Genomic DNA, 17,119 nt, shown 5'->3' with positions numbered 1-17,119 from the left:
TTTGAGATTTGGACGAGTGGGTGAGTTAATCAGCTGGGTAAGATTGACAGAATCACAAAAGGATTTGAACTCATCAGATACTGGCTTAAGCCAATCCCAATTTAGATCACCAGCTAAAACAAGTTCATTGTACTTTAGTCTTGATAAAAGGTGTGACAAGGAGTTGATCTGAGGTGCCCAATTTTCCGCCTTGTAGGGTAGTCATATTCACAGAACCTTTTTGGTTTAAAAAGACCGAGGTGGCCTTCCGCCACGGGAGGGGCTGTTGATGATGCCGCACGTGCGAGCCACTGGCGGTGGATAAACAGGAAACAGCTGATAGCAGGAATTAGCGAGCAGCTAGTAGCAAGAGGGAAACACAAACCTGACAGACACTGTAAAGATGAACAACTGGGGAGACAAGGAATTGCGCGCCCTCCTTGTCCTCACAAACGAAGAGGCCATTAACTGTCAGATGACGGGGACGGTGAAGAACGGGCCGACTTATGAGAGAATCACTGAAGGACTGACCAGCCGTGGCTTCCCTCCCACGTCACTGTTTACGTCACACGCTGAGCTACACGTTTTGTTTCTTGCTCACGCCCCCCATTGCCCCGAAAAAAAACGCATTCTGTATGAACAAAAGTAGGTAGGCGGCATTTTGCTGCACTCCCCGATTTTGTTTTTATACTGCCAATGCTGAAAAAAGACTGATTGGGCTTTCCTGCAAATTTGCACAACTCCTGTTTAAAAAGGGCTTATGACTACATCTTAAAAGCTCTAAAATACTATTTTAATCATAAAAAAAAAAATTAAAATAAAAAACAAAAACCTAAAATGACAACTCGAGATTTACAAACAATAAATCAAGAATTAATTGTTTTACTCACCAACAACAAGCTCAATGTGGAATGTCTGACGTGGCTGAAGACGTGGAAAATCACAGGTGTAGTTTCCGCTGTAAGTCACCTTCGTATTTCTGATGATGATGGAGGCGTTGCCGTGCCGCAGTTCATCTTGAAAATGGAAGACTTGATCTTTGAACTCCTCACTCTGACCTGATCGCCCGCTGTTGTAAGTGATGCCTGCATCATAAAAGAACACCTCCTTCGTTTTTCCGTCTTTCTGAGCAGCTTTCTTCCAGTCAAACAGTTTTGAATGAAGGTCCTCCTTGGTGCTGAGGGAACAGGGTAACACAGCATCACTCCCTTCTTTGACGACCACTGTGACGTCACCTGACCCTGAAAGATGAAGCATATTTTAATCATTATGTTTAAACAGAGAAAGTCAGGTCAGGCAGAAAATCTGATAAACTCAATTGAACACAGGGCTCAGTGTGAGTGAAGCATCAGTAGATCACAGAGTGTTTCCTGTTGTTTGAATTTCACGAAATATCTTTCACTTTGTAAACCCACTTTAACAGCATCCTCTCAGACAGACCATAAACTTGAAGTGCTTTGACATCCTCTGACTTAATTAGTGGCCACAGCAGAGCTTTGTCCAAGTAAACTGATCTTCAATATTTTGCTCATTTTCAAATTGTTCTTCCAACAAATCCTTTGCTTTGTTATATTCTCTGTCTGCAACCATTTGTTAACCCCCTCTGACAAAAGCTCTTGTTATCAGGTTGGCTCAGCTTGTGATTTCAATATTTTTCTTTGATTTTCGGTGTGATTTTGAATTCAGTCCTCAGTGGGTTGATGACTTTGGTTTCCACTGACTGTTATTACGTCATTTCGTTCTCAACAAAATATCCAATGTTTGTCGTACTAGATTTTTAACTTGAATAATTCATTTATCAAGATCTGATGTTCCCTTATTTTTTGAGCAGTGTAAATATGATGCATTAATAAACACCGAGTTTCAAATTCAGTTTGGAGTTGATCCAGTTAATCACAGTAGTTTACAGCTATCAGGGAGGAGTCAGCAGCAGCAACTGGTTAAAAGCAGCTGAGGCCTCTTACAGCTGCAGCAGTGTGGCAGTACACTAAATAAATGGAATATACAGAGCTGCTTCATTGTGTCAGGTGAACGTCTGTTTGCTAGTTTGTGTGTGAGGTGGATCATAGCGCATCACTGTTCTTCTCTGTAGTTGTAGTCTATTGTGTGTCATTGAGACAGAGCCTGGATGCAGGCGACAGACGTTTCATATACAAGACATATATAACACAGACAAAGTGTCTCTGGCTCCGTCCCTCCCTCGACCTCTCTGTTGATACTCTCTGCATAAAGAAGATTAATAGCCTAAATAAATAAAAATATTTAAAAATCACTTTCAAGCCTAACTTGTGACATCTCAAATGTGGTTTTGACTTGCATCTGAACATTAAGCCCATTGCGGAAAAAAATGGCGAGATATACTTTGTGCACCACAACTCAGCCTGAAAATACAGAATTTCTGTCCATATCGCCCAGCCCTATTTAGTGTAACAGTACTACTAGTCTGTTTCAAATGAAGCTGGGAGCCTCTGCAGTTGTGGTGAGTAAAAGCCTCTATTTTTTTAATTTTCTTACTTGATGTCCATCTCCGTTATGAAGAAATAACATTGTTTGCTAGTTTGATGCTAATGACAGTAACGTTAACTCAGCGGGTTGACAAAGTGCCTCTGCTGTTTCACACCATCATTTTCCCCTTTTACTCTGTGTGGTAACATCCTTAGAGGAAATATTAAAAAGGCTGGGGTGTTGTTGCCCTACAGTTGTCTATGGCAGCAGATAACTCTGTGTTTCTACTGGTCAAAGTGACGGCTGTGATGGGAGTAATCGTGAACGACAAAGAAAATCAAACATGCTAGACTTTCTGTTAGAAAGTACATTGTGCTCTTTATTTTATTGTTTTTCGAAATAAAACTTGGTTAAATGATTTCAGTGTGTGTAAGTACTTTTTGAACATTTTGAGCACATTTCAACAATACCTCGATAATAGTGATAACCGTGATAATTTTGGTCCCAATAACCATTATATGAAATTTTCATACAGTCACATCTCTAGAATACACTCTCCACCTACTGTCCTCTCACTGCATCGTGTATGACAGTTGCAATCGTCATTGCGTTGTACATGTACAGTGACAATAGAGATATCTGTCTATCTAAATCAGTAGAGTTGTTCCACTTAATCACAGCAGTGTAGAACAAGCAGGGAAAAGTCAGCAGCAACATGCTTAAAGCAGCTGAGACCTTCTTACAGTGTCTAAACCAGTGACTATATTCTATTTATTTATTTATTTATTTAACCCATATTTAACCAGGTCAGTCCTGTTGAGACTAACAATCTCTTTTACAGGGCAGACCTGGCCAAGACAGTAGCACACAAACAGTTACAGCCCATCAACCACACAATAAAAACATTTAAGATATACAGTAAAGTTGAAATATTAGATCACCAATGACCAACCGACTCATTCATCATTGTACTAACGAGAGACCAGTTCACCTAGCTTTAACTCTTGTTGAAGGTTATTCCAAGTGAGAGGAGCAGAGCACATGAAGGCTTTCTTCCCGTGCTCAGTCTGAGCACCAGACTTTAATCCACCTGAAACACGCTGTTGTAAATATGATGCTCCCCCACAACATGAACACACAGATACAGTGAAACACCGTCTGAATATATATATTTAACCTCTTCAACAGCACAAACTCTCCAACAGTAATAAAACAAAGTTCTTGGACTGAGCTGACAAAATGATGATGAACCTCTAAATGACCCAGGAAGACTGTGTGTCCTGTAACGTTACACAGATGAAGCTAGTTAGCTAACGTTAACTGTTACCTTGGTTTGAGCAGGTGAAACGGTGTCTTCAAGCTAACTACCACTGATAAACTGACGTTACATATAAAGCTTTAGCTTTCTTACCGTGTGCAAGTATTATTCCAGCCACAGCCAGCAGACAGAGATTCAAGAATGGGAACTTCAGAGCTTTAACACGAAGACCTGACATGTTTCCAAACAAACTGACGGATGGTGCTGTGCTGCTATTAGCTAACTGTGAGGAGCTAACTTAGCCAACTGACGGAGTTGAAAGAAACCGACAGTAGATATCTCTTGAACACTTGTACAACGAAATGCAAAACTATATACGACTAGTGATGTTATGATCGAGCCAGTTTGCTCTTCTTCTTCTTCTTCCGCTCCTTCTTCTTCTTCTTCTTCTGTTTGGTTTTACGGCGGTTGGCAACCAACTTACTGGAGCATTACCGCCACCCTCTGGACTGGAGTGTGAACAGGAGAGTAGCAGGAAACAAAATCAAAAAAAAAAAAACAAAAAAAAAAAAAACACCCATTTAAATCCTTCGTTCCAGCCCTGTCTCTCTTAAAAATACCAATACCCTTCCATACATCTTGGATGATTCATTGAGGATGCTCTCTAAGGAAAAACATACTCTTGCTTGCTTTGCTGCCTCCTTTATTTTCTTCCTCTCCTCCTCATATGCTGGACACAACAATAATACATGTTCTACAGATTCCAATTCCCCACAACACTCACACTTTCCTGTTTGATGTGTTGTTGTTTTTTTTTTTCTACCAAGCTTTATTTCAGAAAACAGCGTGTACAAAACAAGCAGAGTGTGTTCAACAAGCAATTCAATCAAGGGGTACAAGAAAACAATTTGGGCTGGATCAGTGTCCTGGCAGCAGAAGAGGTTGTAGTAGGGAGGAATGGGGGGAAAAAGGGGAGGGTTTTTGTTTTTGTTTTTACTGATTTGGGTGTAGGCCTACAACACATGTAAGCTAAATACTGTTCATTGTGACACAGCTGAGGTTAACAAGTTTAACTGCTTTTAATCCAAACAAAAAGTAGCACTGATTCAAGGTGAAGATGTTATTTTCCGAAAAAAACAAAAAACAAAAAAAAACACCCTTTTGTTTATGAGCATTTCTCACATTATAAGAATGTTATGCAGAAAACAAACAAACAAACAAACAGATATGAGGTCAGGGATGATCAGTGGGCCTACATTAAAGCAAATGTGCTTATTTAAAGGTCTCATATTGTGAGAGGTCAGTTTTCCATGTCTTTTTACAAATAAAGCAGGTTTAGGCTCAGTTTGATAAAACTGCTCAATGTCCCACTTTGGTACAAATGAAATATAATTCATGTTAGCTGACATCTCTGAGCATGTTCCTGTCACTACAAGAAAAACCCCACTGTAACTGTCACAGCGTCTCTGTAAATATGGTCTGGTGTTAGGAAAAGTACGGATGGCAGATTGGCTCTCTCCTTGCCCCAGTGTCTCCAGCCACCTCTTCTCCCCATCCAGCATGCACGATTCTTTTGATATTTGGAGAAGGAATGGCAGAGGAAATAAATTTAAGTTACCACATTCTTATTTCTGCAGATTCCTCCAAGTTCATAGTTCATTGACAGATATTCAGTGACAGATATTTTAAAATGGAAATTCACCCAGATCCTTTGAAGGAATTTTTAGCATAGCAGGAGAGTAAAATAAGAATCTTTCAGGATCTAATCTCAAAATAGTGAAATTTGTCACTTTATTAGCACAGAAATGAATCCTTCTCCAGTGGAAGAACCCTCATCCACCCAGCTGGACTCAGTGGATGCTTGGTTAGGAACCATCTGTTGTACTTTTTCGGTTCACTATATAGAGTATAATAATTCCCACTATACATTCGGACTGCACTACAAAATGGCTCAGTCACTATATAATGGACTATATGGTGAGTGGTAAGTGATGTCAGACACAGCCATTGTCTACAGAGCAGCTCCAGACTTTATACAGGTTCCAGACTAACTTCTCTGGTTTCTGTCTTTAATAGAGAGCAGCTCATGTTCACAAATATTGATTAAACACTTCTAGGTCATGGAAATAACATATTGGAATTAGTAATTTAGGGGGTGTTCCCCTTCAAACCTGAGAGCTGCTTTCTCAATTTTCACACGGCCATCTTCAAAGACTAATAACTGCAACACAGTACAAACAGTTTAGATGAATGAAATTAAATGCTACCTGTTCTCAACAGCACCACTGGCCGGTGAAGCTGTAATGTTGTACAGGAATTAATCATTTTTTTAAAGCTAAAAATCCAAACATTTACTTGTTTCATGCTTCTTAAATATGAGAATTTTTGTAACTGTCTGAGACATTTTTGACTAACATATTATTGAAATGCTTTTTTATATTTTCTGTCATGATTTCATTAATGTTTTGAGAAGTGATTACAAATGTAAGAAACAGGAAGCTAAAAAGGCAACTTTAATAAATCACATGACTAGTTCAGCGGTCACACCTGTTGCATTATGGGCTGAGGCAGGATGGCGGCAGAGAGCCAACGTGGCTACAGAGCACACATGGTTGCAAAGGAAGAACATACAGCCCCTAAATGTAAAACATTTGTTTAAGTGGCCTGTATGGACAATTTAATATTTTGTTGCCGCGCCAACTTTGTGGGACCTGTCTATTGTCGGGCACGTCTAAATGCTGGACATTTGTTGAGAGACTCTGAAAGTAATTAAAGAATTTGTGTATTTCAAACCTTGTTTTTATGTTTTTTTATTTTGTAGTTTTCATGGCATCTGCAGAGGACTGAAGGATGGAAATAAATCAAAGACATTTGTATGTTGCATGGACATTATTTCCTTGGACCTGTGTAGTCACATGATACACTGCTTTTTAATACATGATAAACTGAATAGCTTTGGATCTTCAGTTTGTTGGTCAGATAAAATATCTGAAGATCTCTGGCTCTGGTAAAAATTACACGGGCATGTTTCACTAGTTTCTGATATTTTAAAGATAAAACAAATAACTGAGAAGATAATGGAAAGATGAATCATTAATGAAAGTAATTATTATTTGCAGCCCTGTCTACTTCTTTCACCACTGACTATCTGTAATAGGACACTAACTCAGGGGGGAAAGGTGACAGGAAGGGATATTTCTTTTTCTGAGGGTGTGTGAGGTTTTACGGAAACAAGACAAGAGCTAATACTGTAAACATCAGCATACTGAGTCAGAACTACAGGGATCTTATGACAAACTACGTCACGCTGTACATATACATTCACACATATCTACATAGCTACACTGCAACTGTAACTGTAACTCAAAGTCAGTCAAACTCCTGGGATATCAACCTGTCCAGTTAGGAAACAGTACTGATTGTAAATCAATTTCACCTGCTGTTGTGCAAATTGGACAGACAACAGGTGGAAAGGAGAGGCAGTTACCAAGACAACCCTTATTTAGGAATGGTTCTCTGCATCCTTTCTGGTTGATTCTTGGCTAGTTTTGCATTTTTCCAGTGCCCTCACCACTAGTGGTGACACATCGCAACACAGACTGTCAAGGAGATGACTGATGCCCTGATCCAGGTCTGGGAGGAGATCCCCTGGAGACCATCCGTCGTCTCATCAGGAGCATGCTCAGATGCTGTAGGGAATGTATACAGGCACGTGGAGACCACACACACTCCTGAGCCACATGATGAGTTGTCCTGAGGAAATTCACAGTTGGATCAGCCTGTGATCTGATTTTTCCACTTTGATTTTGGGTTATGATTCTGAATCCAGTCCTAAATGAGTTTTTGGTTTCCATGGATTGTTCTTACATTATTTTGTTCTCAATGAATTACACTGTGTAATCAATAAAGATTTTCATCTGGAATATTTCATTCATCGAGGTCTGGGATGTGTGATTTAAGTGTTCCCTTCATTTCTTTGAGTCGTGTATATACATACAGCCAGACTACATCACCATACAATCCAGTATACCTCATCTTTCAATATAATGTACAAACAGGTTCCTACAACAACGTAGGGCTTATTAAACTAAGGAGGAAGCTGCATATTACTATTTAACTAGGCATGGCAGCTTAGAGCAAATGATGGAGCCCTTGATTAGCTACACTCAGACACTCAAACAGGAGACAGATATTAAATTCCTTGGACTAAATGTGTGTGGATTACGTGCTAAATTTCAATTTGGGATTCTTACGGAATACATTAAAGATTATGATTTTGTTTGTTTAACAGAGACCAAAACAGATAATATCTGTAAATCAGACTGTGATGGATTTACTTCTTTCGTGCTAGAAAAGAAGAAATCAAGTTATAAACATGGTGGTGTACATGGGGTATGTCTATTAGTTAAAAATGAGTTTGCAAATTATGTTCAGGAGATAAAAGACACTACTTCTGACGCCATCCTGTGGACTAAAGTGGCCAAAGCAGCTTTTGGGTTTGAATTCATCTTGGGAACAGTTTATGTGCCACATGAAGGATCTATTTTTTTCAACAAGGACTATTTTGGAAATGTCTCCCAAGATATTTCATTTATGAACAGTAAATACAGCTTACCAATAGTGATGTTGGGTGATTTCAATTCAAGAACTGGTACTCTGAATGACTCTTTAAATGTTGGTGACGTAGGAACGAATATTAGAAACGGGCTGTCCTTTGATGGCGAAATGCTTTTAAATAGTGAAATAAATGATTTTTCTTTGATGGGTCTACAGAGGGTCAGTGAAGATCTAATGACTAATAATAATGGTCACAGTCTAATTGAATTATGTCAAAGTTCAGAGTTGAAGATTGTAAATGGAAGATTTGGGTCTGATAAAGGCATTGGGCGTTACACCTATTTTAATTATAATGGAAACAGCGTTATTGACTATGCCATAGTGTCAGCTTGTTTGTTAGCACAGATTATCTATTTTTGTGTTGAATCTTTGGATGAATGTTTGTCAGATGTCCACTGCCCTATTAGTTTAACTATAAGAGCTAATAACCTTGGTACTCATAAGTGTGAAACTCTTACAGATACTGTTTATTATGATCCCGAAAAAGATACATGACCCATTTAATATTTAAACACCAATGGAAATCTGAGCTAAAAGCCACATACCAAGAAACCTTTAATTTAGAGGTTATAAAATGTATGATTCAATGATTGACGCGATTAATATTTCCAATACAAATCTGGTTGAAATAAATAACATTAGTAAAGGTTTATGTGACATTATGGTAGATCCTGCTAAAAGTTTGGGTTTATGTAAGGCATATGGTCAGGATCTGTACAAATTTGGTAGAACGTCAAAAAAAACTACAGAAGAGAAAACCCTGGTTTAATGCTGAATGTATTGAGGCCCGTAGAAAATATTTTAAATCCATGAACATATTCAAATTTAACCGCTCTGTCCAATCTAAAGTTGAAATAAAATGTGTAGCTAGAAAGTATAAATCCATCATAAGGAAATGTTCAAGGCAGTACTATGATTCTTTACATAGGAAACTTCGTACACTTAAAAAATCTAATAGTAATGAATATTGGTCTATTCTAAAGGCAGGTAAACCATCTGGAAGATTAGGAAATGTATCTATAGAAACCTTTGCTGAATATTTAAAAAAAAAAAAAACTCAGCCAAAAATCGAGTGATAATTGTACACCAGAAGACCAGCAATTTGACCTCAGACAAGTCACCTCTCCTACAAATGAATACATAGATGATTTGTTTACTTTGGAAGAAATACAGCGAATGGTAAAAAAAAAATTAAAAAATAAAAAAGCAAACGGTATTGATGAAGTTATAAATGAATATATAAAGAACTCCCCTTTGGAAATGCTGAACATTATACTTATTTTTTTTAATTTGGTATTGATAACAGGTATAGTCCCCACTGACTGGTGTTTAGGAGTGATAAAACCATTATACAAAAACAAGGGACCAGTAGATGATATTGTGCGTTTGATTTGGTGGATAGGTCATTATTATGGCTTAAATTAGTTGCACTTGGTATAAACGGAAGAGTATTAAATATGATACATAATATTTATGAGAATGCCAAATCTTGTGTTAGAGCTGGTTGTGATTTATCTGAACAATTTGTATGTAACATAGGAGTGCATCAGGGGGATAATTTATCACCACTATTGTTTGCACTATATTTAAATGACTCTGAAAAATATGTGAGTCAATGGTTCAAAGGACTTCAACTTTTTTCAACTGAATGCCGCAATGTGATGAATGGTGAAATAGGGATATATTTGAAATTATATGTCCTGCTTTACGCGGATGATACGATTGTACTGGCAGAGACTCCTTCAGAGTTACAGGCCGCATTAAATGCAGTTGCTTCCTATTGTAAAAACTGGTATTTAACTGTTAACACAGACAAAACAAAGGTTGTTATTTCCTCTAGGGGGAAATTACGGATACTCCCAGAATTTAAGTTTGGTTCAGATAAATTAGAAGTTACTTTTGAGTATGACTATCTTGGAACGTTATTTAATTTTAATGGACGATTTGATAAAGCAATAACTAAGCAAGTTAAACTAGCTAAAAGAGCTTTATTCTCCTTGGAAAACAGAGTTACTAGATTACAGTTACCTGTTGATATACAATGTGAGTTATTTGACCAGCTTATAGTGCCTATTCTTTTATATGGAAGTGAAATCTGGGGATTTCATAAACTTGACCAAATTGAAATGCTTCATAGATCTTTCTTGAAACGTTTACTTAATGCTAATAAACGCACAGCAAATTGTATTATTTATGGAGAGTTTGGTCGAAATAGTTTAGATTTAAAGGTAAACATGAGAATGATTAACTTTTGGGTACATTTAATTAGTCATAATACAACAAAAATCTCTTTGACTGTGTTTTCAAGACTTTGTATGATGACAATATTTTTCAGTGTAAATGGATTTCCAAAGTTAAAAATATTCTTGATGATTGTGGTTTATCGTACTTATGGCATGACGCTGGACGGATGAACCCTAAATATTTAAAATTAATGACTGAACGTAGACTATCTGACATGGAACTACAGAGATGGCATGAGAAATTACAAAGCAACCCTTTATGTGATAGTTATAAATTGTTTAAAACTGATTTCACTTTTGAACCTTATCTGATTATGTTAAGACCTGCCGAAAGAGTTTGTTTGTCTAAGTTTCGGTGTGGAAATCATAAGTTACCTATCTCTGAGCGCAGGTATGATCGTGAAAATGTCCCTCGGAAATGTACTCTTTGTTTGACTGGCAGTCGAGGAGACGAATATCATTATGTACTTGTGTGTTCTTTTTTAACACAGAGAGAAGAGAGCTGGTCGGACAGTTCTATAGAGTAAATCCGAATATTTATAAGTTTCAAAAGTTAATGTCATCTCGAAAAGTAAAGGTCTTGTCAAATTTGTTGAAACTTTTAAAGAAAATCCTGAATAGTTTCTCTTGATTTGCTCTGACTTGTACGTATGTACACTAATTCTGCTCTATTTATTTTGTTGTGCATTGGTTGCCGCCTGCTCTGATTTGTTAATGTCATTTTTGTCTGTCCCTTATACCCCGGGGAGGGGTCAAAAGAAAATAAATGAATAATAGTTAACAGAAAATGCCTGATCATGATCTGAACACAATATTTGGACACATTAGCCACTCTGAAAGGTGGACAACAGCATAACTCACGACTTACAGTGTTAAAGTCAGCATCAAACACATAAACACAGACCACTACTGTCGTCAAAATGACATGATAATTAGTATAAAGCAGAGAAACTTGGCGTGGTATTTTAACAGTGTGGATTAGGAAAGAAATGTAAGATTTACACATAAAATCCAAAGAGGAGCAAACAAACATTTATTAACAGGAAGTCAACATCACATGGATTTACTCCACAGCTCTGTAACTCCAGCCTAAATCACACACACATGGTAACTGTGCTCCCTCTGCTCCTTTGACCCACACTAGTGGCATTAATATGGCTCACCAGCAGGTGGCGCTTATGAACTGCACCATATCTGTAGTGCTGTGAAAAGCAGGTAATGCAGTCCTTCACTAATATAAAACTATTATACAGCCATAGATTTGGTGCTTCTTATTCTCACAGTCCCAGTAGAGTTCAAGCCTTTAAACAGTTACAGACGGGACTCAGATATCAAGTTTGCAAACTAATTTTACAACCTCTACAACTAAAAGAAAAACTGTCACAAGGTCATTTTAATTCAGCTTCTGTTGTTTTCAGTAAACTCTTAGGCAACATAATTAATCTAATTTAACAAAGGTCTATTTAGCTAATTATCTATATTTTTTTAAAATCATATCAGGGATAGAGCGACTGTGAAACTCTGGGCTGATACCAATACAGTTGTTTTCTTTGTTGTTATTTATTCCCTCTTTTATTCCGAGGAAACAAAAGATTTATTGTTATGTTTTAAAAAACCGTAATTGTTCTGAAGCCATTCATTCCTTCATCACACTGCCTTTGATTCAGTCATGAATTTGCCTTTATGACTTTCTTTCACGTGAAAAACATGTTTTTAATAAGTGCTTCAAAAGCCTTTTTACTAAATATAAAATACATCAGAATTACCTCATATTTATTATATATATTTCTATATACTGTATTGATCTGTTTCTCGTCCAAAACTACATTCTACATGATTACAAGACTACATTTGAACACGTCATGAGAACGTGATAATTTATCTTCGCCCAACTGTCATTTTTACTGAGTAGAGCCTGAATGCATCACAGTGAAACTCAACCCAACCTCCGTCAGTGAAGTTAAAGTAGAAATAACATTCACTAAATGAAAACAACTCAGCCTAATCAGACTGATTAACAGTCACAAGCCTGACACGTCATCATATGAGCCATGTAAAGTTATCATGATGACAGAGACTGTTACCTTGAAGCACACAGACAGACAGACAGACAGACAGAGACTGACCTCATTGAACTCCCCGGGACTTTAAATATAGAAATTTTTACAGCTGGCTCATTTCAGCCAAAATATCCGAGCATCATATAAACAGTAAGTTACAGTGTCATGACTCACCTCCATACTGTCACCACCAGTTTATCCACAGACTGTAGCTCATATCTCAATCCTCAAAGTTTGAACGACTCCATGAACCCCACCCTTTGAATCTTCTTCTTCTTCTTCCTCTTCTTTTTTTATTGGGGTTTTCCTACTTCAATCAATCAATCAATCTTATTTATAAAGCCCAATATCACAAATCACAATTTGCCTCACAGGGCTTTACAGCATACGACATCCCTCTGTCCTTATGACCCTCGCAGCGGATCAGGAAAAACTCCCCAAAAAAACCCTTTAATGGGGAAAAAAACGGTAGAAACCTCAGGAAGAGCAACTGAGGAGGGATCCCTCTTCCGGGACGGACAGACGTGCAATAGATGTCGTACAGAACAGATCAACATAATAAATGAACAGTAATCCGTATGACACAATGAGACAGAGAGAGAGAGAGAGAGAGAGAGAGAGAGAGAGAGAGAGAGAGAGAGAGAGATGCAGGTAATGACAGTAGCTTACAACAACATTAATGAAAGTAATAATATTATAGTTATAGTTCTGGCTACTGTGGTACAATATGTTGAAAGTATGTATTAATATCTGGCAGTATACATGTGTGACAATAGTCATATGTGTATAATAACAGTAGAAGTATGACTAATGACTAATGATGGCAGCAGCAGCAGGAGGCATCTGGCAGGACCACGGCAGCAGCACAACCACACACGTCACGCTGTCCAGGCACCGCTGTGATATGAGTTAATCTGAGAGACAGTGGAGCACAAAGGCTCCGGAGAAGAAGCCGAGTTAGTGACATCCAGAATGGCCGAGTTAGCAAGATGCAGTAATAGAATACGAGAGAGAGAGAGAGAAAGAGAGAGAGAGAGAGAGAAGGAGAGAAGGTGCCCGGTGTATTATAGGGGGGTCCTCCGGCAGACTAGGCCTAAGTCAGCCTAACCAGGGGCTGGTACAGGGCAAGCCTGAGCCAGCCCTAACTATAAGCTTTATCAAAGAGGAAAGTCTTAAGTCTAGTCTTAAATGTGGAGACGGTGTCTGCCTCCCGGACCGTAACAGGAAGATGATTCCACAGGAGAGGAGCCTGATAGCTGAAGGCTCTAGCTCCTGATCTACTTTTGGAGACTTTAGGGACCACGAGTAACCCTGCGTTCTCAGAGCGCAGTGTTCTGGTGGGATAATATGGCACTATGAGCTCTCTAAGATATGATGGAGCTTTACCATTTAGAGCTTTATAAGTTAACAGTAGGATTTTAAATTCAATTCTGGATTTTACAGGGAGCCAGTGCAGAGAAGCTAAAACAGGAGAAATATGATCTTGTTTCTTAGTTCCTGTTAGTACACGTGCTGCTGCATTCTGAATTAGCTGGAGAGTTTTTAAGGACTTACTAGAGCTACCTGATAATAGAGAGTTACAGTAATCCAGCCTAGAGGTAACAAAAGCGTGGACCAATTTTTCTGCATCTTTTCGGGTCAGGATAGGCCTAATTTTCGCAATATTACGCAGATGAAAAAATGCAGTCCGTGAGGTTTGTTTTAAATGAGAATTAAAAGACAAATCTTGATCAAATATTACTCCGAGGTTTCTTACGGTAGTGCTAGAGGCCAGAGCAATGCCATCTAGAGAAACTATGTCATCAGATAAAGAGTCTCTGAGTTGTTTGGGGCCAAGAACAATAACTTCAGTTTTGTCTGAATTTAACATCAGGAAATTGGTTCTTTCCCATTCTTTAAATTGTTCCCAGAGAGCATGAAATAAACACATGTTCTCCTGTTTCAATATCACCATTAAAGAAACATACATGTGTTCTGAATATTAAATCCTGAAGGGTAAAAATCATTCATTCATTTATTCATCTCAATTTGAAAACTGTTGATTGGTCAAAGAGATTCAAAACATTATTTCTCAGAGACTGAGCAGGCTATAAACCGTTTGTTAAGATGGATCGAATGGATTTGTTTGAACATCTTTTGTCAAGAAAATGAAATCCATTCATAAAGTGTGAGTAGATGGGATGGGGACTGAGAGTGCAATGACGTGTTTTTGGCTGAGACAAGAAATGCTTTGGACATGTTCTTTATGAGACAGTTAAATTCTGTGAGGTTACAATCAAAACTGAATTCATAACAAAACTCATGATAAGAAATTATTTACAGTTCGTATCTAATATGTCCACCATGCACCAGATAATTCTGTCCATCCAGGTCCTCTAACGCAGTGATTTCCTTTATGTGGATTATCTGTTGCCTCCTCCTCCTCCTCCTTCTCCTCCTTCATTTCACAACAGCTTCAAGCTGCAGAACTGCCCCCTCTGGTTATACCCGTCCTGTCTGACCTGTCCAGGGTGAACCCCACCTCTCACCCAGTGTCAGCTGGGACAGCCTCCAGCGCCCCGTGACCCCCAACAGGATAAGTGGTTAATAAGATCAATTCTAAGATTTATTTTTAGCCTTTTAACATGAAGATCAATGAGGAAGAGTCATTAAACAATGTCAGTCAAATGTGAAATACAAAAATAACATTCAATTTAATTTTACACAACTCTGCAGTTATAAAATATTCAAACTCAAGCGATAAAATATTTACAGTAATAATATATTCAGTCACATCTCATGTGGAGCTGAGGACCTTTTAAAGGACAAATATCAGTGCACTCATCCAAACAAAGTGCAACATTCAAATTTAAAATTCCTGTTTTAATGACAAATCAAATGTCATAATGATTTCTCAATAACCTGCATATTCTCATCTAAATCACATTTATATCAACACACATGTTTTAAATCTATGAAAGTCACTAGTATGTAAAACATGAGTTCATGTTTGTGGTCATGATCCAACTTGTTGCTGTGACAGCTGCTCCACATGAGTTTTAAAACTGCTTCAAGCTTAAAGGGGAACTACACCTAGTTTCAGAATTCATACATGTTATTCCTCTGGTCTAAGACAGTCCAAATATATTAGTAATCATGAACAACTCTCTCCCAAATCCTGCAGTCTGCAGCTGCTCCACAGACAATGAATGGTGGGAGATGCTGCAGAGCAGTGGTTCCCAACTGGTGGGTCGTGGTCCAAAAGTGGGTCACAGGCTCATTCTGAATGGACCAGAAGTGACTTGCTAACATATCAGCTTTGTAAAAACCACACTTTATTCTTAAGTACAGTGAATTTCCAGCACAGAGCTTTTATTGTGAAGTGCTGTTTCCTGTAGAGAGTGTGAGTAATCAAACAGCTACTTGACAGAGACAGAAACTAGTTTGAGACGTGGCCAAACACAAGTATGACGCTGAATATATGAAACTGTGTGGACCTTGAACTAATGACTGAGGAGAAATCTGGACCCAGTGGCTGGACCAGTTGGGAACCAGTGCTGTAGGTGACACTGAGAGCACCCAGGGGAATGTTCTGAACATACGGGAACATTTGTTTTGTTTCAGAACTGAGAACACTGAAATAGAATAAAGCTCATTTAGGTCTAAAAAAGCAAACAAACATTCTCTGGCTCCATAAAATCAGGTCTCTGTCTGTGGAGCAGCTCCAGACTTTATACCCTATGACATCACAAGCCTGTGACTTTCTTAATATCAAACTCTTATTAGACTTATTAACTCTCCTAGACCATGGAAATAACAGTGGAATTCTTAAATTGGGTGGTGTTACCCTTTAAGTTTGTGAAATCTCATGTTTGGTTTTAGTTCTTAAAAATGTCCTGACTTCAGCCAGTGTGATTTTATCTTTCTTTGGACTCTAAGTGACGTAAATAAATATAATAAACATCAATATGATCCTTTAAAAAACTTCTTGTAAGTCACTTTAGTTTCATCAGGTTCTTTTTGTGAGTTCTGTCATCTCATTATCATGTTGTTTTCATTTCCATCTGTTTGGTTGAGTTGTTGTGTTGCTACATCTTCATTCAGCTGCTATAATGTCTTCAACATCAGTTGTATTTTCACTCTTTATGGACCACAGTGTGACAGACAGAAAATATAAAGGTGATACATAATAATAGAAATAGGCAAACAAGTTAAAATAAAACAATAAAAAGCAACAAGCAGATCTCAACAATCATGCTGAGCTGCAGTGACCTGAGACACAGAAAAAATTCCGTAATAAATCACGACCTTTGTCAAACTTATTAAATCTTTGTTGATCTGTCAGAGTGGTGTTGACTCGTTGAAGCTGCAGATTGTAATGTGATATTAACACGTTTATCTTGTAATGTGCATTTTGTCAATCCCACTCTGTAGGTTGAACCAACAACTGAGTGTAATAAGTTTTACAAAGATCTCCTCCGTAGATTACATATGTACATTTTACACTGTTCAGTGTATCAGTCCCTCCAGGATGTTGT

At 38.0% G+C, this 17,119-nt stretch overlaps 1 protein-coding gene across 5 annotated transcripts in view; it reads right to left on the bottom strand.

The window, feature by feature from the left end:
• The window catches only part of LOC117256874 (butyrophilin subfamily 2 member A2-like), a 52,046-nt gene that overhangs the window by 19,073 nt on the left and 15,854 nt on the right, over positions 1-17,119 (bottom strand). For 2 of the 5 annotated variants that reach the window (XM_033626585.2, XM_078171773.1), the window contains one exon: positions 15,193-17,119. This exon is cut by the window's right edge and continues 607 nt beyond it. Coding sequence is in view for 3 of the 5 variants with exons in the window: in XM_078171772.1 (XP_078027898.1) it covers positions 870-1,220; positions 3,836-3,920 (436 nt within the window). In the remaining 2 variants the exon portion in view is untranslated. Of the gene's footprint in view, positions 1-869; positions 1,221-3,835; positions 4,176-15,192 lie in introns of those variants that run through there. The other 3 variants (XM_078171772.1, XM_078171765.1, XM_078171769.1) reach the window with 3 other exon arrangements.

This window comes from Epinephelus lanceolatus, chromosome 1, assembly GCF_041903045.1.
Source record: "Epinephelus lanceolatus isolate andai-2023 chromosome 1, ASM4190304v1, whole genome shotgun sequence".
Taxonomy (NCBI): Eukaryota; Metazoa; Chordata; class Actinopteri; order Perciformes; family Serranidae; genus Epinephelus; species Epinephelus lanceolatus.
The sequence above is the reverse complement of the archived record's forward strand: the minus strand, read 5'-3'. Positions and strand labels throughout refer to the sequence as shown.